Source organism: Sceloporus undulatus, chromosome 3, assembly GCF_019175285.1.
Source record: "Sceloporus undulatus isolate JIND9_A2432 ecotype Alabama chromosome 3, SceUnd_v1.1, whole genome shotgun sequence".
Lineage (NCBI taxonomy): Eukaryota > Metazoa > Chordata > Lepidosauria > Squamata > Phrynosomatidae > Sceloporus > Sceloporus undulatus.
The window spans coordinates 30,180,222-30,203,863 of NC_056524.1; the positions used below are offsets into that span (position 1 = coordinate 30,180,222).

The following is a 23,642-nucleotide window of genomic DNA, read 5'->3' on the forward strand; positions in this document are numbered from 1 at the left end:
AGAACAGTGAACCTGCATAGCATACTGCTCACACATTAGTATGCAATAAAGTATTCTTTACTACGCTGAAGGATTTATAGTATGCTTACTCTTCCAAATATGCAGATTTATTGAGGTGATTGCTTTTTTCTGATGCAGTAAGTTTCGTTTTAGGGTAATATGACATAAAGTAGCAAAAATATTATATTGCCTATTTTCTAAGTTTGAATTTCCTCCAGCATAGCTTGGCATATTCTAAATTGGTGAAAGTCAGTGTGGTGTAGTGGTTTGAGCATTGGACTATGACTCTGAAGACCAGGATTCAAATCTCTGCTCGGCCATGGAAACCCACTGGGTGACCTTAGGCAAGTCACACTATCTTAGCCTCAAAGGGAAGCACTGACAAAAACCTCTTGGAACAAGTCTTACCAAGAAAATGCTGTGATAAGTTTACTGTAGGATTGTCATAGGTTAAAAATGCTTTGAAGGCACAGAACAGCAACAAAAGTTCACTGATTTTGTGTGATCAGAATAGTTTGATGGTAACTTATACAACAAAACATTTTATTTATTTATTTATTTATTTGAGTTTTGTGTTGATACTAATATGATTTACATATTGCAGTGTGATATAATTTCTCAAATTTTAATATCTCACAGATTTATCCATGGCTATGCAGAAAATTTACCAGACATTTGTAGCTCTTGCTGCACAGCTTCAATCAATCCATGAAAATGTGAAGGTAAAAAAAAAATCTGTTTCTAGATGTGTTCATTTATTTTATGAATGAAACAATGTGAATATCTTTCAGTGTTTTTAAAGGGGTATAGTTTCATTTTTTGCATTTGTTTTCCTGATTTCTTTATATAGGAACATTTTTGACAGAATGGGGCAGGCTCCTAATAGGTTCTCCATCTACTTCCACTATGCTACAGAACGGATGGGCAAAGTAGAGCCTGAGAGTTGCATGCAGAACTTGTCCTGTCTGGTTCCCCCCTCCCAAGAATTCTAAAACATTTGTGAATCCTCTTCTCCATTTTTAGCTCCAATCCCCACTGGAGGTGTGGGGCCAATTTTGCCATCTTTTTTTGCCTGGCTGAAAAGATGCCTTTAAAAAAGGGAGAGGTAAACTAGAGATGAGCTCTCATCACTCCCCATTGTGAAAAAGACCTTCCTCAACCAAAAACAACCAGGAAAGTTTAAAAAATGGCAAAATTGCCTTCTCCCTCCATGTTCTGTGAGGAATGTTTTCACGAAGGGTGCAGCAGATGATTGTAATCCTCCAAGGTGCCCTGGAGCTCTAATGTGGTCCTCTTAACTCCCAACAGTCACCTGCCCCATTATAGAATGTGTTTGGCCTACTGCCATCTTTTTTCCTCCATAGTGAAATAGGCTGCTGATATATTCCTTGAGGCATTCTTGAAGCTAGGAATTTGTCAAACCTAGGCCTGTTTTTTTTTAATTTATTTTTTATTAGATTTTACAGATTTCATACATTACAGTCCAAAACAAGAAAAATCCTAATACAACTTAATCTGTATACATCCTTATATATATGTTATCTTCAACAATCTTCCGATATCATCTTCACCATTTGAGACGCTTCCCTATAAGTGTTATAGACACTGTATCTTCAGAGCCTCTTTACTTTAATTATCTTGAAGTATCTATATTTTATTTTTATTTTAACCTTACTTTCTATCTTTTTATACATATCTTCCCCTCTGAACCTATCCTACCAATCGTGTAACATTTCCCTACTGATCCATTTCACATCTTATAGTAAGATATTCTGTAATAGGTTCCCATTCTCTTTCTTTTTTACTTATTTCCTTAGTACTCTCGTTTAAACTAACATCACACAGTGCTGCGGAGCATTCCATAGTCTTGATTTCCACAACCTTTAACCACCATTCATCTGTAGAGGGTACATATACTGATTTCCAATTTCTAGCTATCACGATTCTCGCGCAGGTTACTAAATTCAGTATAATCCTCCAGTATTGTCTTTCCGTTTTCGTATCCACCACAGAGGTCATATTTAGTAAATACAATTCAGGTACAAAAGGATAGTCAATCTTCAAACATTGTCTGATATTCCTATGAATTTTTAACCAGTAGTTCTTTATTACTGGGCAGGACCACCACATGTGGAAATAAGATCCTTTTTCCTTTTGGCACCTCCAACACTTACCATTTTTCAATTTATATAACTTCGCAATTCTTACTGGTGTATAATACCATCTGTTTGTGATCTTTATACAGTTCTCTTTCAAGTCTTGTGATGTTGAAAATTTATTAGATTTGTCCCAGGCGTTTTCCCAATATTCCAAAGGTATTTCATGTCCTATTTCTGTTGCCTATTTTATCATATATGTAGATACTATTTCCTGATCCATTTCTCTCTGAAGAAATAGGTTATACAGCTTGGAAATTCTACCTTTATCCTTAGCTTCTATAATTTTATCCAGTTCATTCTGGACTTTTTCAAATCCTTCTTTGTGTAAATCTTCTCTAAACTTTTGTCTGATTTGAAAATATTCAAACCAGCTAATTATTTTGCCTGCATTATTTAGTTCTTCTCTTGAAATCATTTTTATATCAGATTGATGTTTGTTTTTTATTAAATCCTTGTATCTTACCCAATTTGAATTGCCCACCCATCTCCCAAAGAATGCTTCCTGTGTGGATACCCAGCTTGGAATCCCTAGATAAAACTTTATCGTCCCCCAAACCTAGGCCTGTTACAGACAGCCAAAATAAAGTCCTTAGGGCTGGAGCATGGCTTTGGTGTGACTTCTGGACTCCTAGGACGCATGCATCATTGAAACACCATACCTCCATTGTGACTCGAAGCAGCTTTATTTTGGCTGTCCGTAATAGGCCCTAGTTAATATAAATCAGAACAGAAGGGTGGGTGGGTTTATTAACTCACAAATTCCTAGCTTCAAGAATTCAAAAGCTTGTCCACTGGAAAAGGATAAGATAAGTTTCATAACTCGAGTAGTACCACACGGAGGCCTTACTTTTAGCCTGACTTAAGATGGCAGTGGTTCCTGGGAAAGGGCGTTTGAAAAAAGATCGTAATTGGCCAGCCGGATGATATCATAGAAGGCAATCCCTTACCAGGGATGGGATACTGTTATTGAACTGCACTCCCTATCCTCCTGCTCCATTGATTGTACTAAGTAGGTTTTGAAGAGAGGTGCAATCCAACAGTATCAAGGATCAGCTGTTCCCTATCTGTAGTGTTTCAAGCCACTTATGCCTTTAAAAGCAAGAAAGAAACAGCACTACCATTTGAAGCTGGTAACAGGATATATAAATATTTTAAATAAGATAAATCTAATGTTGGTACCTTGGATCTCTTTCTGTCTCGTTTTGATAAAGTTAAGTCCTGGGAGTGAGAATGGGGGTTTGGGTACCAAACGTCTTGTTCAGATATTCTTTGGTGTAGTTAGAGTATAAACATAAATGGAAGAGAGGAGTTCCTTTACACCCTTTTCTTCTATTCATTACTCTTCACATGTGCATAGTCAGAGGAGAGACTTGGTTTTTCAGGCTTCCTAGCTGCACGGAGGCCTCCATTTGTAGAACTCTTCTCTAAACCTGTCACTGTTCATGTGGGTAGAACCTCAGTGGAGAGATAAGGGCTAGTGTGCACTTTTTCTTGCATTTTCACTTTAACATCATACTGTATTAAAGGTCTAAATTGGATAAAAGCTGTATGGGCAAGCATGATGTACTAAAGTAGTTTTTCTTGTCTCACTTCAGATGCTCAAAGACCAGTATCTTGGTTATAGAAAAATTTTTCTCGGGGATGCAGTGGATGTATTTGAGGCGAGGCGAGCAGAAGCAAAGAAGTGGCAGACTGCCCCCCGGGTTACAACTGGACCTACTCCTTTCAGCAACATACCAAATGCAGCGGCCGTTGCCATGGCTGCAACACTTACACAGCAGCAACAGCCTGCTACAGGTCTGAGTGCATTCAAGTTATAGCTTTTAGTGTTACAAAAATAGTAAGCTTGTACGGTGTTTTATATTAGGTCTTCCTTTGTTTTGGGAATCTAAAAATTGTGATAACATGTCATCAAAACATAGTTAATAGATAATGCGGGATAGAATTAGCAATAATTATACACCCAGTATTTAATCTTGTAATTTTACATGTAATAGCTTGTTTACTGTATTACTCAACCCTTTGGAATGTGAGTCTTAGTCACCTTTAAATATGGATAGGATAACATTTTTCAAAAACTGCAGCACTATTGGATAATTTTTTCGTAATTTGTTGGAAAATTCTCAGTTTGTTTTCCTCATAGAAAATCTTTTTTTTTTAAATTGCACTTTGTAATTTGAAATATGCCTCAAAATTTGGCTGTTATTTTTAAAAACATGTGACAGCAAAATACTGAAATTTGCTGGAGTTCAGGATTGCACATAGGAAAGAAAGATTAAAAGTTACTTTGAGGTGGTACTCACTGGGAAAGAAAGCATGGGTAGATGTGAAGCAACTGAGATTATTGGCTGTCATATATCTTGGTGCTTGAAATTAGGAGTTTGAATAGCTGCTTAAGGTATCTATCTTCCAAAGAGTTCTAGATCTGAGGTCATGCTTAGAGAGATGTGGAAATTAAGGCGTGTTACAGACGCGCCTATAGTACGTCCCCAGGACATACTAGGATTAGGAAGGGACGTCACTTCCTGACGCCCCTAACCCTAGTATATATTGGGTACATACAAAATGACAGCGCCCTTCCACATGGGCACCGCCATCTTGACATAGCAGACGCATAGCGTCCACAGTCACGTCCCGGAAGTGATGCCGTGAGTGCGCAACTAGCACCTCATGGTGCCACTTCCAGGGCGCAAAAAGAAGCGCCATTTTCGGGCTTTTTGCCGCGTCTAGGAACCACGCGGTTTGGCCGCTGCAGTTCCCGGACGCAGCAATCGGCAAACCACTGCTTTCAGGTGGTCTGTAATGCGCCTAAGATACTTTCATGTGTAAACATGGCTCAGGTCTCAATTTGAGGAACCCAGTTTTAAGCCCTTGATCTACCTGAGAATCTGCTTGGCTCTTTCTACCCCATTCATCTGTCCCGTTTCTGTTTGTTTGGAGCTTGGTAAAAAAGCAGATTGGCACATATATGCATGCCCTACTACCTAGAGAGCCATTAATAGAGGTACTGTTAAACAATGGGATCTACAGGGTAGTTCCAGCTTCAATATATTTGTTGACAGCTGGATCCTATAAAAGATGAATCCAAATAGAACTTGGTAAGAGTGAATGGACTAATACATCCTTGTAGGTTTACTGTAGCAACTTAATTTAATCTGCTATTCTTTTAAGCTTTCACAGTAAGCATACATAAGCAAATAAATACTTATTGCTTTGTATACTATGGGAAGTGTATGTTTGGTCTGTAACTACCAAAATCATAGTACTGTAAACTATTTTTCTCCCTGCTGTTATTAAAAATTGCAGAAACTACTTCCCCCTGATCTTAAATACTTTAACTTAGAAATAAGATGATTCACTTAGTTCATTGGAAAATGCTACCAAATCAACTTAGCGTAAGTTGTTGTCTTGATTTTGTCTCAAATAATTTTTCGGGAGATCTGACGTGAGAGTCAATTCTCCGTACTACAGCCCCTTCCAGTGCCCAAAATCTGTTCTGGAGTGTCCACAAGCTTCAGAGCAGAAAAGCATCAGAGAGAACTGTGGGTGGGAATTGAATTACCCTCTCCATATTTTTCTGAAAGAAGTTGTTTAGTTAGTCAGGGTTACTTGTGCATCCCACCACAAGTGGAACAAATATGATCACTAGCATTGCACAGTGTACAATGGGGCTTGAATATAAGTGAAACTGTTTTTGCGGAGGGGTCCGGATTGGATTCCCGGCGAAAAAGGAGGAGCAACTGTCTTGGTGTACAGTGCTTGTCAATGGAAGTTTTGTAGATGTTCCCATTCTTGTGTGGTGTAAGATCACCTTTGGATTTAATTTCAATTTCCTCGTGCAAGTCTAGTGCAAAGAGTGGCACAGCATTTCTACAACTGTAGGCACCTATTGCATGCAGAAAGCCACCTTTTAATATCAATTTTTTTGTCTTTTTTCTTAGTGCAGAGACAACAGAGTAGATAAACTACCATTTGCAGAATTTAGGCCATCACATAGAATTAATGCTGCTATATAGAATTTACACCATCATTTGGTTGTGAAAACAGAAAATTCCAAGAGGACCTATCTGTTTGGCTTTCTGTTAATAGGGCATGATAGAGTACTGTATCCTAAACTATTTAATGTTGATACTGTGAATACAGTATTAGAATTTGGAATTTTGAGTCAGAATTTGGAAGGATGAGTGCTCATTAACATAGAAAACACTTTCTATTTATGTGTAAGGTCCCAAATTCAACCACACATTTAAAAAAAACTTGGCTAGCAGCCCTAGAAAAGATCCCAACCTGAGACCCTGGAGATTCAAAGACAGAACTGTATCAGGAGGACCTAGAGTCTATATCCAGTGACTGTAACAGCTTTCAGTCCATTAGGCCATCAAAATGTAACCAAGAGGTCACAAAAAGCTTATGTTAGCAGTTTTTTAGTTTGTATGTAAGAATATACTGTCATGTGATGTTAATGTGGTTTGTGTTCATGGTGTAAGGGTGTTTCCCTACAGTAGAAAAGTGACTTTCTCTGAAATATGGTAGATGACATAACTTATGAAATTGTTCATTCAGAAGTCAGGGATAGTTAGTATTAATGTAACATTTTTGCCAGCACTAAAACATTTTGTTAGTTGCAAGCCAATCCCTATGAAAGGATGTCTGGAGTACAGCATCTATTGTTGTACTCAGTGCAAGCTGCTTAGCCAGATTGGGCAACTTAAAACATTTAACATACTAATTGAGGCCCTTTTTTATTACCTTGATAGCTGCATCATCAAGAACTCTTCATGTGATGTGATTAAGATAGTTACAGCCTTAAGTGTATGCAGCTACTGACATCTATTATGATTTGGCTGGCTTATCTAAAAAGCACTTTGCTCTGCTCCAATGCCTTGTAGCACTTAAAAGTTTTATTGTGTTGTTTGGTTTTTCCAAGGTCAATTTAAAATTTAAAATATTGGTTGGGACAAATGCCTGTCCACTAAATTAGACTTGTCATTGAGCTGGTTTTGTGGTTAAAATCAAGTGCCGCACTAAGCTAACATTAACTTACCTTAATGGGAAATGGACTAGCCTGGTTACATTTAGACAATTTGGGTTTGCACCTTTATTTCCAATATGGGAAGACTTGAGCAATTATATTGGGGCAAGCCAGGTAGGGAACCTTGCTGATGTTTACCCAATCTAGGTTTTTAGGCTGCAGTCTTAAATATACTTACTAGAGGATAAGCCCAGTTGAAAATGATGGGACTTATTTCTGAATAAGTATGTATGGGACTGCAGTGCTAGTAGTGAGTTTTATTTATTGAGCTAAAACTGCTCCTTAGGGAAAATAGATAGATATGTATATATACATCTCAAATAGTTTACTACAGGTAATTATAATTTAAAGAATTCATAATATGCTATCCAAAGGTGACAATGTTTACTTATGTATTTTGCCATGGACGATCTCTAGCATTATCTGAATTATGTAAGCATAGCTAACTTTAAATGAGATTTTTCTGGTACAGAGTCAGACTAATTCAGAGATTAGTTGTTAAATTGAAATGTTTGTTGGCTTTGACTATGAAATCCTGTTTTTCTGTAACTTGAATATAGGTTTATCTTGAATTGTTTTAAAATTAAAAAGCATGCTAAAATGCAGGCTTAGCTTGGAGGACTGTGGGGTTCATCAAACTCTTTAAAAGTTCTTCTACCAACAGTGCCTCCTCCTAAAGTGGAAAATGGATACACTTCCTTTAATAGAAAACACTGGACACTTATGGTTGTTAGAAGCCTGGCTGACTTTGGACTGGAAACTTTTTAAGGGGCTGCTAGATAGAGTATATTAACTTGTTTACATCCAGTTTTTAACCTGTAAATGCAACACATCTATAAAAGGTTAAAGCTGGACTAAATTAGTTGAATCAATGGGTTCCATTGACTTCAGTGTTATAATCATGAATTTATTTCACTCCCATTAATTTCAGTGGGATAATCATGAGTTTATTTCACTCCCATGGATTTCAAATGAATTCAACTAATGTAGTCTGGGCCTAACCTAACTAACATCTTTCAGTTGGCACAAAAATCAAATCTCATTTTGCCAAATCAAGTGCTAAGTGCTAGATAGAAGTTCACAGCTCTATTTGACTTTTAAGTTTAATGCTACCTTGAATATAATAACCTCATATTTGTGTTGGATCACCCAAGGTGTGACTATTTACTTGCAAAAGATATAATGCAAAATAGTGCCTTTTGCTTGATATTTGGTTATCTGTTTAATTAGATTTTGTGAGCACTTGAATCTCAAGTATTTATATTTAAAAGGCCAGAAGGGGACCATGAACAATGTCTGACCTGTACAACACAGCATTCAAAGTTTCACCAAGTTTTCTGTTTGGTAGATGTTCTTTCAGTTGCTCTTGTGGTAGTCAAAAGTACTGTAATGCAATAATGAGGTAGAGAAACGTGGGCAGTTTTAGTAGAGGAGATCCATTTTCAGAAAGAAAATTGAAAAATCCCAAAGTGACTTTCGTTAAAAAGCTTGCTGGTGAACAATACCAAGTTTGATTTATTCTGTACCATTGGATTCAAATGGATGAACAAGAAATTTGTTTTTAGAAAACAGTTCAGCAAGTGCTGCTCTGCATTCTCTATTTTAGTTGAGTTTGCCTGACAATAGCATTTGCTGGATTGTATCTCTGACCTTCAGTATGGCATATATGAAGAGGTTGGCACAGTATTTGAACTTGACAAATCCTTCAAGTTTATTTAATGCACTGATTACTGTGCTTAAAGGTAGGAATACAAATTGTACTGTGAAACTGTCAAGTAGCTTCTATAAGTTACTAAAGTAACCTCCAAATCTTTTGTTATGACTTATTTATAATGAGGGGCTAGTAATAGATTCCCCTGCACAGAGCAAATGAGTTTAAGAGTATAAATTTAATCTTGGTATATTAAAAAGTGGACTTCGACAGTGTGTATATGTAGGGAAACCACTGTCTCCAGTTGTCTAAATGATGTTAGAAATTTCTGAATCTGAAACTTTTGAATGTATTGAGTAAGGTACACAGCTGTGCCTTTTCTGTAAATGTTTATTTAAACAGGCAAAAATGGTTGTAAATGTAGCAAAGTTCTAACAACTCAATAACTATCATTTTTGTGCGAACCAGTTTGAATTGTCATGTTACTGTGTAATTGACTTGCTCTAAAATGAACAATAAATTTAATAAAAACAAAGTTATTGTCTTGTGTTTTATCCACTTGTTTCACTTTGTTTTTCCAAAAAAATGGATAAAATATTCAAATGAGTATTTCATATCCGGCAGTGGTAACATGATTATTTTAATCATGTTAGTATGAAACTTGATTTTTAAAGAACCACCACTAGCTACTTGTAGGACGTTCAGATATAGTCCCATCAAGGAGCAAAAATTCTAACTTAAAATGACATGCTGAGTTGTCATAAAACTGTAGTCTCATGCTTTGGCATAACCTATTAGATTTACTGATGGCTTCATTTTATGTTGCATACCATACAAGTTTAGGAATAGAGATAGTTTGGGAAGGAATTATAATGAAACTTAGGGTGCTTTGAAAAGCATTTGTTAAGCTGTGATTTTTTTTTTTTTAATGAAAGGGTTTACATAACGGATCTCTGTTGTGAAAGAGTAAGGCAAGCTTTGTTTTCATTTTTTTTATACCAGGGCCACAGCCGACTCTGGGAATTAGTTTTGGAACGCCATTCGGTTCAGGTATTGGCACTGGCTTGCAATCAAGTGGCTTAGGCTCTTCAAGCCTTGGAGGTACACTTTAACTTTTTCTAATGTTTCACTGAATTTACTATACAGAACTGAACTAGTCAGCACATGTCACTTGTAGACCTAAAACCCTGCTTGTTTAATCCTAATGCACAAAGCAATGGCCATGCATCCCATATTGATTGATATATTACTGCCAATTTCTGATTCCATACTCTCAACCTCTAGTTTGTGTGTAGAGTTCACTGCAGTATGTAAGTGCATGACCAGAAAATGAGAGATTTCAAAGGTGCAAAACAGACTGCAAAAATAATTCAGTTTGAGACCACTTTAACTGCCATGACTCAATGCTAGGGAATTCTGGAAACTATAGTTTCATGAGACATTTAGCCTTCTCTGTCAGAGAGCTCTGGTACCTCAATAAACTACAATTCCCAGGATTCTTTAGCACTGAGCCAGGGCAGTTAAAGTGGTCTCAAACTGGATTATTTCTGCAGTGTGTTTTGGGCTATAATGAAGAAAAATAAGGTGTCTTCCCATCTTTATTGCACACACATTCTTCCTATTTATTCTTTTGTGATCTCTAGGAGCACCTGAGGTGACCACATCTTCTACCATTCCTGGAAAACATCTGGGCTTAGCCTTATAAACAAAATAGGTAAATAAATAGGCTAAATCAAAATACACAACCTGGTGCCTTCCAGATACTTTGAACTACATCTTCCACCAACTACAGCCCATATAACAAATGATGAGGGATTATGAGAGTTGTAGTACAAAAAATATTCTGGAGACCACCAGATTGTCCTGGCCATTAGTCTTCTATGCTAGGTTTACAGTACATAAATACTCTTACATTTTGATATGAGTCTTGACCGTAAGAGATAGGATGTACTTGTAAACTATATCAGTTTTTAATTTACAAATATAATTCTGGTGTGTCAGCATATTGCTGTACCAGTCTTTTTCTCCAGTAGTTATCAAAATCTACGTGAACAGAATGTACTGTAGTGTACATAATCCCTGTTGCTAATATATGCATTTGTGAACGAGAAAAATTCAGTGCTGTCTCTAGGGAGAGAGGCTGACATTTCCATGTTGCTGAATAAACAAAAGGAACTTGTATTTCATATGGTGCATGACAATGGATGTTGCTGAGCAGCCACAGTAATATCAGATGTCTGTTATTACACGGATACATTGCGAAATCAAGAAAACACAGCACAACTCTTGAGAAACAAACACTTTGCCACTCTAATCTGGAAAATCTTTACATAGCTGGTTTTTTTGTTTGTTTGTTTGTTTGTTTGCCGGAAGGAATTATCCTTTCTAAGTTGTTCCCTTCCCATTTAGGCAGAACTATGTTCAGACATGCAGGGTCACTTCATAACAAATATGGAACCAGGGGAAATACACATAACTGTAAAGTGCTGTATACATGGATGGCGCTATATAAATAGATGGTGATGATATAGAAGCACTGGTATAAACATCCCATTTCATAGAGTATTTCAGATGTTTCAATCATAATTGTCTTCTCACTTTAAGACTTGGAACTACTCAGTATGCTAGTGTGACTTGCCTAATCCCTGAAAGTATGGGATTTGCTTCTTTAACCCAAAGAGCACAGCTGGTATATTATTATATTTATTTATGTCCCACCCTTTCTCCAAAACTGGGACTCATGGTGGCTCACAACTTTAAAAAACAGTACAGTTAAAAGTATACAAAAATAGTATATTAAAATAGAATTAAATTATTACAGTTTTAAAACAACTTATATATTAAAAGAATAAAATACAATTTAAAAGATAAGTGTTAAAAAATACTTCAAAACAATACAACGCCATTCCATGCCTTAAAAACTTTCTGTTTTAAAAGCCTGTCTAAACGGGTAGGTTTTAGCTTGCCAGTGGAAGGATAACAAGGAAGGAGCCATTCTGGCCTCCCTGGACATGGAATTTTACAGTCTAGGAGCAGCCTTTCTTGTGTCCCCACCAACTATGCTGGTGGTGGTGGTGGTGGTGGGATGGAGAGAAGGGCCTCTCCCAAGAATCACAGGGCCCGGGCCAGTTCATACACAGAGATATGGTCTGCCAAATAGCCTGAACCTGAGCCATATAGGGCTTTATAGGTCATAGCTAGCACTTTGAATTGTACCCGGAAACAAACTGGCAGCCAGTGGAACTGTTTCAAGAGGGGCAATGTGTGGTCTCTGTAACTCTTTGCAACAGTGGAAGTTTCCGAACACTCTTCAAAGGCAGCTCCAAGTAGACTGTTACAGTGGTCCAAATGGGATGTTACCAAGGCATGAACCACTGAGACCAAACGGCATTTCAAGGAATGGGTATATTTCCCTTTGACTGTTTAACACAGTTTTTGGAAATGGTGGAATAAGCCAAAACTCTTCTTAGTTCTTGAGAGGCAAACTCACAGCTCTGTAAGCTGACACATTGACATAGTGGGAGTATGAACAGTGTCGTATTTGCCTCAAGTTTCTCAAAGGTAGATCTGCATTTTAAGCAGTGAGGACGAACTGGGACCTATTTCTTGCCCTAAGGTGTAGAAGTCAAGCAAGAATGTCTTGCTTTCCAGTTATGACTGGGAAAGAAGGTAGGTATAAACTCATCTTCAAGAGTCTCTTTCCTAGAATGCTGAAGTTGTACTCCTGTATGTATTTCCTTGGATGCAACTTGAAAATTTACTTCTAAGAAAATATTCTTAGCATCTTGGTGTAAATGGGATTTTATATCTTCCATGTAACTGATACAAGAGATGGAAGAAATCTTTCTCTTATGCTACTAAATGTTCATCTCATTTTATGGTTTTAAGAAGGAGACAGTGCTAGTTGCTATGTCTGTCACAGTTTGAAATATTACTTTTTGGACTACAACTTCCCAAAACCCTTACTAGGAAGTTTTGGTTTGCTAGCAGATACTTTGGTTCAGCCCAAAATATTTAACAAAGGCATTCAGAAGTAGTAAAGCTAGTCATTGAATCTAACCAACTTCATTATACATCTCCAATGAGTTTAGTCTGCTGATACCAACTGAAGAATTTCTTGTGAGCCTATTTGTAGACTTTTCCATCTAAGAAGGATAAAAATCAATGGTATTAAAATGGATATATTAATTTCTAACATAAATATATACATACCAATGCTTGGATTGAGGTTTAGTCATTTTTAGAGGAGAACCAAAGAAATCAAACAGCACTGACTATAAAGTCTTATTGATTTTGATGGGTCTGCTCAAAATCTGTGATGAACAGTGTAATCCTCACTCAAAAATTCATTAGCTTTAGGATTAGGCACAAACCTATTCTACAAGCAGAACTCTCTTCTGGACTAATCAGAGATCTGACAGTGCTCTGCTCAATAGAGTATGTCATCAGAAGAGCAAAAAAGAAGGGCATACAAGTGTGAGAAAAGAACAGTATTTTAACTAGCCAGGGGTCTGTTTAGCAGATACTGAGCTTAACCTTGGGCAAAGTTGTGCTGAATCCAAACCTCTCCCAGCCAGGGAAGTAATACCTCAAGATTGTGCTTGGCATTGGCACAGCTGTGCTTCTGGCTGGAGAATGTCTGAATCACATAACACCGCTCCTCTCTCACCCTGCTCTCTGCTCTTTTTTCTTGTTATTTCTTAGCCACCAGAACAGTTCTGCAAGAAGACTGCTGAGATCATTAAGCTGGAAAGGGTTGTGCTGGAAAAAGACATTTCCACCAGCCAAAGAGACTTATGTGCAATTCTAACCCTGTATAACTGACACATCTTTGGGTTAGAATTGCACTGTATGTCTAGATCTCAAAGTGTAACTTGTTTAATAGTAGATCTGAAGTGTACTAGCCCAACAGTTGAGAGTATGGGAGCTTAAAAACAGCCTTGAGGGGCTATATTTGCAGGCAGCTCTTTCCCCACCTGGAACTAATTTGATGAAATATTCATACATGGATATTTACACTCTGTGTACCAAACAAAAGGTATTTGCATTTTCCTCCCCATGAAGATTGACTGCTGAAGTCTGTCCATTAAGTATCAGACATTGATTGCTACAATCTCTCTGTTATGAACATTTCATTACTGGGTAAAGTGCTGGGTCAAGACATAGTAAAGCTCAAAGCAACAATTGTGCAAAGAAGAAAATATAAACTTTTCCAATGCATTGCAGAGGTTTCTGTGTTTTGTTAGTTTCTCACAGTGTGTCGTAGGTGCCGGTGGTAAGATGGATCCAGTAGAGAAATAAAAAGATATTCCCTGTGTAGTTAAAAAAGAAGGAAAGTGTACAAAATGCAACACATATCCATGGCTTATGTATAAGAATGAAATAGTGTAAATAATACTCTAGTTATATTTTAACTTGGTATAGTGATCAGGTTTACACCATTGTTTAGAAATTTTTTTAAGAAGTTGCTCGCTAAGGATAATGAGAGTTGGAGTCCACACATCTGGAGGACTTTGGGGCATTAGCAGTGAGAAGTCTTGTGGAGGTCAGCCTTCTTTAACCATTGCCATTTAGTACTGAGGATGCTGATGCTTGAAGCAGGTAGCTAATACTTACATATTGGCTGTTGAGTCACATTGGAGGGCTATGTGTATCTTAATCTCTGTTATCTTCACTACTGTTCCACTAGGGTTTGGAAGTAGTTCTGGTTTTGGAAGCAGTGCCACAGGCGCACCATCATTTGGATTTGGAGCAACAAATAAGCCTTCAGGAAGCCTTAGTGCAGGTTTGTTCTACTCTGGATGTTAAGATATTTAAGTTGGCAGTTTGAACTTTGGAGCATCCATTTCAGTCTTTAAATTGAAGCCATCCATTTATGTCAAATATAGTTTTGACATTTTTGGGCACTGATCATTATTAACTATTCATTAATTATAAAGGAAGATATGCAGAATTTCATACATTCTCCAGAAGCTTGAGTGAATGGAATCAATTTTCTTGTCCAGCATACTCAGGGAAATTTTGGGATTTTGCTTCTGTAACATTGGTCCCTCAGTATTTCATAGTACCCTTTTTTGGAAGATAAATAAAAGTAGAAAGGCATTATTTGGCTTTATACAGGAATAAATTGCTTAAGTGGAAAATGTTTTTTTTTTTAAATAGTTGGGTAAGCAGAGTCACATCACCCTTTTCGCTTCTCACTAATATCTGTTTCTAGTATCTGATGCCACTATCAAGTGTGATGGTTCCAGACCTCAGTGCCGCTTTATTACTTTCATTTATTGGAATGTTTTAAACCAGACCATGTCTCATCCCTATCCCCAAAGCTACAGGACAAAAAAATAATTTTCTAAAACTAAAATTGCTCCGTCTAACAATCCTAGGGTAAATTTCCAATGTGCTCATTGGTTTAATAAAGGCATCCCCTAGATCTAAAATCCTGGGGGAGGGGGGAGCCTGCAGAAGTGGTAAAAATTTCCTTAGATGCACACACTCACACCAATGTTAATTTTAAAAAATGATTTAAAACTTTAAATTGAGCACTTAGAGTGGATAGGAACATCCTTTCACAAGATACTGAAACCAGCTGAACATAAAATTCACCTTGCTGCAATAGTGTTAAAACTTTGTATTGTAATGGCTCTATAAAACAGCTGAGAAATCCCATTCAGTAAGTTCCATCTCCACTGTATAAGGAGAAAAAATGGTTGCACATTTAATGTTGGATCACAGATACCAACATTCCTTACAACTGCTTCAATAAATGACTGTCTCTATCAACTTCATTTCAGTCAAGAGGCAGTCAAGTACTTGCAAAACACTTTTTCTTAGGGGCAGCAAATTGCTTTCCATTTTGTTTTCTGTAGCTCATCTGCATCATTTAGAATTTCTCTTCATTCTGATACAATGTTTAATTTTCTACTTAGTTCTCTCAGTACCCTACATGTCCCTGGTTTACTCTTGCTTTTCCCCTGATGACAACTTCAGAGGTTTCTTTGTATCCAGGACTCCAGGCTTTAGCCGGTTCGTGGTGTACATGAAGATGCTAGCCATCTAGAGGAGTGATTCCCAAACTTTGGTATTTGGACTTCAACTCCCAGAAGCCCCAGCCACCTTGGTCAATAGCAATTCTGGGAGCTGAAGTCCAAAACACCTGGAGGATCAAAGTTTGCGAACCACTGATCTAGACCCTTTTTGGCCCAAGAGAAATGCAAATTTTCACCTGCTCTTAAACAATAGCATTTGTGCCAGGTGGTGGCATATTACATTCAGCAGCATCTAATCAAATCAAACCATATTGATTTTATTGCAGCTTGTGAGAGAAAATAGACTTACCTGAACATGTATGATGACTTGGTCGATGAAAGAATAGAGAAAGGAAATACTCATGGCTTTAAAGCTTCATAACAGCATGCCTGTTTGGAAACTTAGGAATTAAAGAAAGGATTTTCAGTTATAGTTGGAGAATGTCGTCTCTCTCAAAGTCAGTATGACCCATCATGTCACAATTATCTTTGCAGTCTTTGATGGGAATGTCTATGCACTTGAGCACATTGGTAGTGTAAACAAGTTCTCACACAAGAGTTGTGAGTATGAGCTGACAGATGGTGAATGTTAATACAAGACTAACAGTTTCATTCTTAAAATGTCAAAGTAGTTTGTCCCCACTTGATTTGGTTAGGCTAAGAAAGTCACAATATCTTCTCACCTTTAAATATTTCCCCCTCTTCTACAAGGCTTTGGCAGTTCAAGCACATCTGGGTTTAACTTCAGCAATCCTGGCATCACTGCATCTGCTGGCCTGACATTTGGGGTGTCCAATCCAGCATCTGCAAGCTTTGGCACAGGAGGACAACTTCTTCAGCTGAAGAAACCTCCAGCTGGAAACAAGAGGGGAAAGAGATAAATGTGAAAAGGGAGGGGGGAGGGTTGGGTTCAAAGGAAAGGGACAATTGCATTCACTTCATTCATCCTAAAATAATCTATTTTTTTAAGCTGATATAGTAGATGCTCGGTGTCCTTGGAGATTTATAACATTTTGTTACTTCTTCCCTTTCTGGATTATAAAATGTAATTGTAACAAGCAGCTTTTGTGAATCAAGGAAGGCTCACTTACCTGCTTTGTTTGTTTCTTTGTATTTTAGATATGTACCTCATTATTAAAGACTGCTGTAAAACCATCTATTTAACATAATATTAGTAAGATGATATTTTTGTTAATTTGCTTTAAACCTTAGAGAATGATGCATATTTGGTTTGTACAAATAAAATATATTCTAGTACATATGCTTGAATCCATATCTTTTGTTTTTTGATATGGCCTTTTAAAACCGTCAGGGTGGTTTTGTGTATATGTATGTAAATATATACAATACAAATGAACACTCATATGTATATGAGTACATATAATACATTTCAAAAATTGTCTCAAAGCAGAATAACATAGATCAAATTGGTAGTCCCAATATTTTAAGTCTGGCGTTTTTCCTCCCACACACTGTCAACGTATCAAAGACTAATCATAAAAATCTAATGCATGAAAGTCACTGGGGGATGTTTTCTAAGTCAGTTTCCATTTCTGTTTGTTTTCATTCAGTAATAATAATAATAATAATAATAATAATAGGATTTATTTATATGCCGCCTAATCACTGGGAATCCGGGCGGCTTACAACAGAAGGGATAATAGACGGTTCCCTTTATAGAAGCGAGTGTGTGCATATAATGTTCTGTAACCAATTTGGTTCTGAGCTACTGAAGTGTATTTTTAGATTGCAGGGCTCCAGGATTGTGAGTAGATTCTGAAATGACCTCACTTTGCATAAACTGCTTCCAGAAGATGTTCTTGTCATGCAGCCTAACATGGGTAAAGAGTAGCTGTGGACACTACAGCAGAAACATCTTAGTGAAGAGGTTGTGGAGACTGCAGAACAGGCTGCTCATAAAAATCTTTGCAGGCACTATTCTTTTGCGTTGTGCTGCTCACATAACCAGGCTATGTGCATGAGGTATTTGCAGAAGGCAGGGAACAGATTTGTCCACTTTTTATGTTTCAAATTATCACTTCCAACATGGAAGAGATAGTCTGGGCTCTTCTGACCCTAGTCAGCCCATTTTAAATTTAGGGATAGTACCTCTGTCCAGTGGCCCATTCACATTACAGAACTGTTAGGTTGTAATCCCGCCTTGATCCACCTGGGAGAGGCGGGAAAATACAAATAAATATTATTATTATTATTGTTGTTGTTGTTGTTGTTGTTGTTGTTGTACTATTATTCCATTTTGAGTGCCATGGTTCCAGAATTCCCGGATACGTAGTTTAGGTAAGGGCATTTGGAATTATCAGCCAGAGTACTCTAGTGCCTCACCAGAGTACAAGCCCCAGTATTCCTTTGGAAGAAACCATGGACATTTAAGTAGAATAATAACACTATAGTCATGGAATGGGCCCCCTAAGTTGATGCTCATCTGACTTCAGCAGACAACAGGTACAGTAATTAGATATACTACAAAGTACAGATCAAACTCATGCATGTGAGAATAAACTGCTATATGTATATAAATATAATAGCACTAGTCTGTCCTTAAAGCTCAAATAGCGGTATCATTGCATGCTGTATTGCATTTACAGCTCACTGAGTGTTCAAAACAGATGCAAACTGAACATTTATTGCCTTAAATGAAGGGGCTATACTCTTAGTCCTTGAACTGTGCTCCTAGCACAGATCCGATTCTCATCATCAGAGCTTGTGTTAAGTCATCTCTTTCAAAGGTCAGGCTCTTAGCTGGCCTGTCTGATCACTGCAGTTGTGTGTGCAGAATTTTTGTGAGGTCTAGCCTTTATACACAGAGAATATTTTGTATATATTTCAAGTGAAGCTTCATAGTTTTTATCTAGGCACCTTTTAAAAACAAACAGTGCACGCATATAGTTTCTGGTTTTGAGGTTGTCTGTTTTTGGTTGTTGAATACTATTTTTGTAAGCTCTGTCTTATGTTGTCATATGATAGCAAGTTGACTGGGAAAGATGTGAGTTTCAAATGTGATCAGTTCAGAAGTAAGAAAAATAATAGTCTCTGAAGTATGAAGTATGCACACTTTTATTTGAAGGAGCAAATTTTTAAACTTGGCAAAATTAAGTAAGGTCTAGAATGACTTTCAGACCACAATTTGATTTTAGATTTGTGTTGGACTTCAGTTAAGAAAATGATGAGTAAACCTGGTACATGTATGCTACTGCTTTTTACTGGATTAAAATGTTGAACAACTTTTCTTTTTGTATATAATTTTGTGAGCCTTTTTTAAAAATTAAAAAACTTGCTGTCTTTGTCCACATGTGCAACTTTTTGTTCTACAAATAATAAAATTGTTTGAAGTAAGCTATGCCATTAATATTTCTGAATTGATTCATTTCTTCCTATTTCCCAGCACAGGTGGAACTGTGCTTAGTGGAAATCAATGGGGTTGATTCAGTCAAAATTTTCTTTGTGTGAGAGCAATCCTGGTGGTTTCTTTTGCATTGTGCAATAGTTTTCAACTTTTGGTCCTTTGGATTGTCTGCATTTCAGTTTGAAGAATCCCTAACCATTTGCAAAGCTGACTGGGAGTTCGTCCAACAGAAGGACCAAAGTTTAAGAGTCACTGTCCTAGTATGTACATAAGCAACATGACAAGAGAGCCAAGCAACCTTGGGATTTAGTCAGCAACAATTCCTTTATCACACTGGAAGGAAAAATATACTGTCCTGACACTGGAAAGCACAGCTAGTAATCGTTCATTATGTCCATATTTGCATATTACACAAGATTGTGCCCAAGGAAAAATTGTAACTGCTTGAGTGTTGAGCTAAACATATTGTGTAGCTTTAATGATTGGAAAAACTAATTGATTTAGGTCAGACTCCAACTCGCTCACTCTTTCAATAAAATGTGGTCTTTCTGAATGGCTCTGATTTTGTGTACAGTGTAAAATTGTACAACGGATTAAACTATAGGAATGGTATCTGGAGTCTTTTCCTTCCATTGCATCTTGAAATGCCTGTGCTAACATATGCCTCTGTTTTGTTTTTTTATTTATGGCTTCAACTCAGAATTTGGGAATATGAATTAAAATGTGGGAAAGTTATCAGTTGTTACTATTTTAGCCATTAGTTTTTGCAATATAGTGAGAAAGAAAAATCTGTTGGACACCTGGTAACTTTAATATTTTACCCTTTAACTGTTTCATCTGCATAGAATGTTTACTTCTTTGTGCTCTTGAAAGAGGGTTTTATCCTGTGGGCCAATTATTTCTCCATGTTTTGGACAGTCGTTGTTTTGATCATCACTCACTTTGGTAAGGACAGCTTTCTCCAAATTGGTGCCTTCCAAATATATTGGACTACAGCTTCTATCACCCTTGATCTTGGGTGACCTTGTTGGATATTTTTTGGATTTGCTTTGCAGTTAAAGGCTGGGAAAAGATATGAAGGCTGCGAATAAACTGGTGGAGTGAATTTTTCTCTATTGTAAACCTGTACACAGTGAACATAGGTACAGTGGGAAGAAGGGTTACACTTGCACGCTGATTTTCATTATTTGCTTCTGGATATATAATCCCTAGGAGTCCATTTTCCAGTGTCATTACCAAGGGTATGCGCACCCATCCTAAGGGCTCAGGTGCTGGGGACCAACTTTGATAGTCTGGGTAGAATTTCTTTAGGAGCCCAATTCAATCAGCTGGGAGGGAAGCTGTTGTACCATCCTGGCTGTGTACCATCTGCTGCATCATTTACTACTGAAAAAGTTTATGTTACAGCAGTAAGATGTCAGTAGCCAGCACTGAATGAACCCTTGGAGAGGTCTAGGCCTGTACCCAGGTCTGGAACTAAATGAGCTGGGTTTTGAAATTTTTCAAGATGAATTAACTGGTTCTATAACCAGAGATTATATGAAATAAATATGGTATAAGGAAAAGGAGGGAATGCTACTTTTCTATAATAAGTGGTAGTCAGAAGTATTGTGAAAATGCACAGACCTTTCACTAGCTTGGTAGATTTTGTTTGACTTTCTCTCTTTGAAGAGCAGACTGCCATACATATTACAAGCTCCTTTAAATTCTTCATTTTGGCTAGATGTCCACTTCTGATTTTGTTTATTGGAGTTTGGGGAACAGAACAGCGCATATAGTCTTGTGTTAATGCAAAATTAGTTCCAGAAACACCTTTTTTCTTCCTGAAAGTTTTTCATCAAGGGGGATTAGGATTTGGAAGAAGCCTGGGACTGCAAAGTTAGCCTTGGAGGATCTACTCCTTCCCATCCATGCATTTGAGGACTGGCAGCTGGTGGTTCCCATTTGCAGTGGACCATGGATATGCTCTGTGTTTTAGTGTGAACTTGAATGCATATGAAAAAAAAACCAGGCCTCTAGTCATCTGGAGGTCCTCCAGCAGTCTCTATGGTCAACGTCTGGCTGAAATATAGTGTTTATCATTATCCATGGTTTTCATCAGCAGTAAGTCTGGGAACGTATCCCCCACGAATAGGGGGGATCAGACTGTATAAGCCATTGTGTTTTTTAAAATAATGACAGTAGTTTGCAGTGTAAATTAAAAGTGTATATATTTTTCAGGAAACAGTACATTTTCCATTTTCTTCCAGATATTAATAGGCCCATAATAAAGCTATAAGTAATAGTACTGAATGTCATGCTTTGCTAAATTATTAAGCTTCAGGGAAATGTTTTAAAGAGTTGTGGAAAAGATTTTATATGATTTGTATTATGTTCAGTTTGTATCTGGCTAAGAAAATAATGTTTGTGTTGTGTCTCAATGGAGCTTATTCAGAAACCTCTGAAGAAATGGAATTTCAACCACCTGCTTCAATACAGTTTGTACACACATCATCACTGGAGACTCAGCCAGGTTAGCAAAATTCTGGGAAACCAGTGCTCCAGATTTTACCCTTCCTGAGCTGAGAGGTAGTTAGTGAATGAAGGGTCTTGGTCTTAAATAGTTTATGTTATAAACAGTGTATTACATGTCTCATCAAAGTAGGCTGCCAGCTCAGATGTCAATAGAACAGTCAACTCTTGCTTCACAGGAGCATGCTGATGGCATAGGTTTAAGAAAGGTTAAAATATTATTACTTATTTACATTCCTGAACTAAGAATGAAGAAATTATTTCAGACTCCTCATTCGTAACAAGTCTAAAAATGTGGTCTGATAACCTTATTTGGCATCAGGAATTATCAGGAGGTGATACCTCTTTAAAAGTATAACTCAAGTTCATTTCCCCCTCCCATTCCAATTTTATGTATGAAGAATCCTTTTTAGTTCAGGAATTTAAATATGTAACAATAATTTAACCTTTGTTTTGTTCGGTACAAGCATTCAAGAGTGTATTGGCAGCAGTATACTCGAAGCTGTCTTAGGAATTGTCTCAGCTGTTGAATGTTTCAGAATATATTAAATATCTCATAGAATCATAGAGTTGGAAGAGACCACAAGGGCCATCCAGTCCAACCCCCTGCCATGCAGGAAATCACAATCAAAGTGTCCCCTACAGACGGCCATCCAGCCTCTGCTTAAAGACCTCCAAAGAAGAAGACTCCACCACACTCCAAGGGAGATCTCATGCTGGGACAAAAGAGAAATTGTTTAATCCATCAATCAATTAATTAAAATGAATTGTATGTATATATGTCTAAAATAATAAAGGGATTTTGGAGCACTTTTAAAAGTAACTGTGTGAAAGAAGTTATAGAATGGGCTTTCATAGACTTCGGCATGGGACAGACAGTCCCAAAGCGCCATGTCGCCGCCAATTCTAGAGTTAGGGACCATGCACCAACTGCACAGTCCCTAACCTTAGCTCGGTGTGGTGGCAGACTAGTGGCGGCATCCCATGTACATGGGCACTGCCATTTTAACATAAGCGACGTGCAGCATATACATGTAGCTGCGTGTCGCTTACATCACATGCGCACTTATGTCTGCCTGGCAGCTCAAAAAGAACCCATTTTTTTCTGGGTTCTTTTTTACTCCGGAGGGACGCCGCATGGTTTGGCGGCTATGGGGTCCCTCCGGAGGAAAATAGACCTTTTGGGGTGGTTTGTACTGGGCCTAAGTCTGCTTCCTCATTTGCAGTAGACTGAGTCTATGAAAGCTCATGCTACAACATCTTTTGCACAGTCTCAAAAATGCTGCAAAATCCCTTTGCATATTGATATTCCAGACTCACACAGCTATGTCTCTGAATTCTAAAATAATAATTAAAAAAAATTAAATTGTATCTAAGTACAAAAATCAAATGTTTCTGTTGTATTTCAATGGCTTTTATTCAGAAACTGCTGGGGGATCATATTTGGCACCACCTGTTCCAGTGGAATTTATACGGAGGTCTTCACTAAAGAATGCTCCAGGTTAGCAAAATATGTTGAATCCTGTGCTCTGAAACTTGACTGTACATGGAGGATCTCATTCCAAAGTGTTTCCTATTTTACACATCTCATGCCAAAATATTCCAAGAGAGAGAGATCTGAGAAATTTTGATGTGTTGAAATCTCCTTGATGGGTTTCATGGATGATTGAGGATTCCCACCACAGCCAAACCAAACTCTATTGTGCTATGAAAACAGTCATATAGATTACTGTCTAGCAGAACTGATAAGACTTCAGTTGTAGACTATCTGCTTGGGTTGTAATAAAAAGGAAAAAAAGTCCATGTTCAGTCTTGACAACTCTAGCTCAAGGAGATGAATAGCAAGCTTGGGAAAGACCTTTTCCTGAGGACATATAGAGCCACCGTTAGCAAAGGAGGA

The 23,642-nt window shown here is 37.5% G+C and overlaps 1 protein-coding gene across 1 annotated transcript in view; it reads left to right on the top strand.

Moving 5' to 3' along the window:
• Window positions 1–17,126, top strand: part of NUP58 (nucleoporin 58) — a 32,382-nt gene extending 15,256 nt beyond the window's left edge. The window contains 5 exon segments of the mRNA XM_042457732.1: window positions 640–722; window positions 3,755–3,956; window positions 9,845–9,943; window positions 14,532–14,627; window positions 16,579–17,126. Coding sequence (XP_042313666.1) covers window positions 640–722; window positions 3,755–3,956; window positions 9,845–9,943; window positions 14,532–14,627; window positions 16,579–16,748 — 650 coding nt within the window. The 3' untranslated portion in view covers window positions 16,749–17,126.
• Window positions 17,127–23,642: the final 6,516 nt, after the last annotated feature.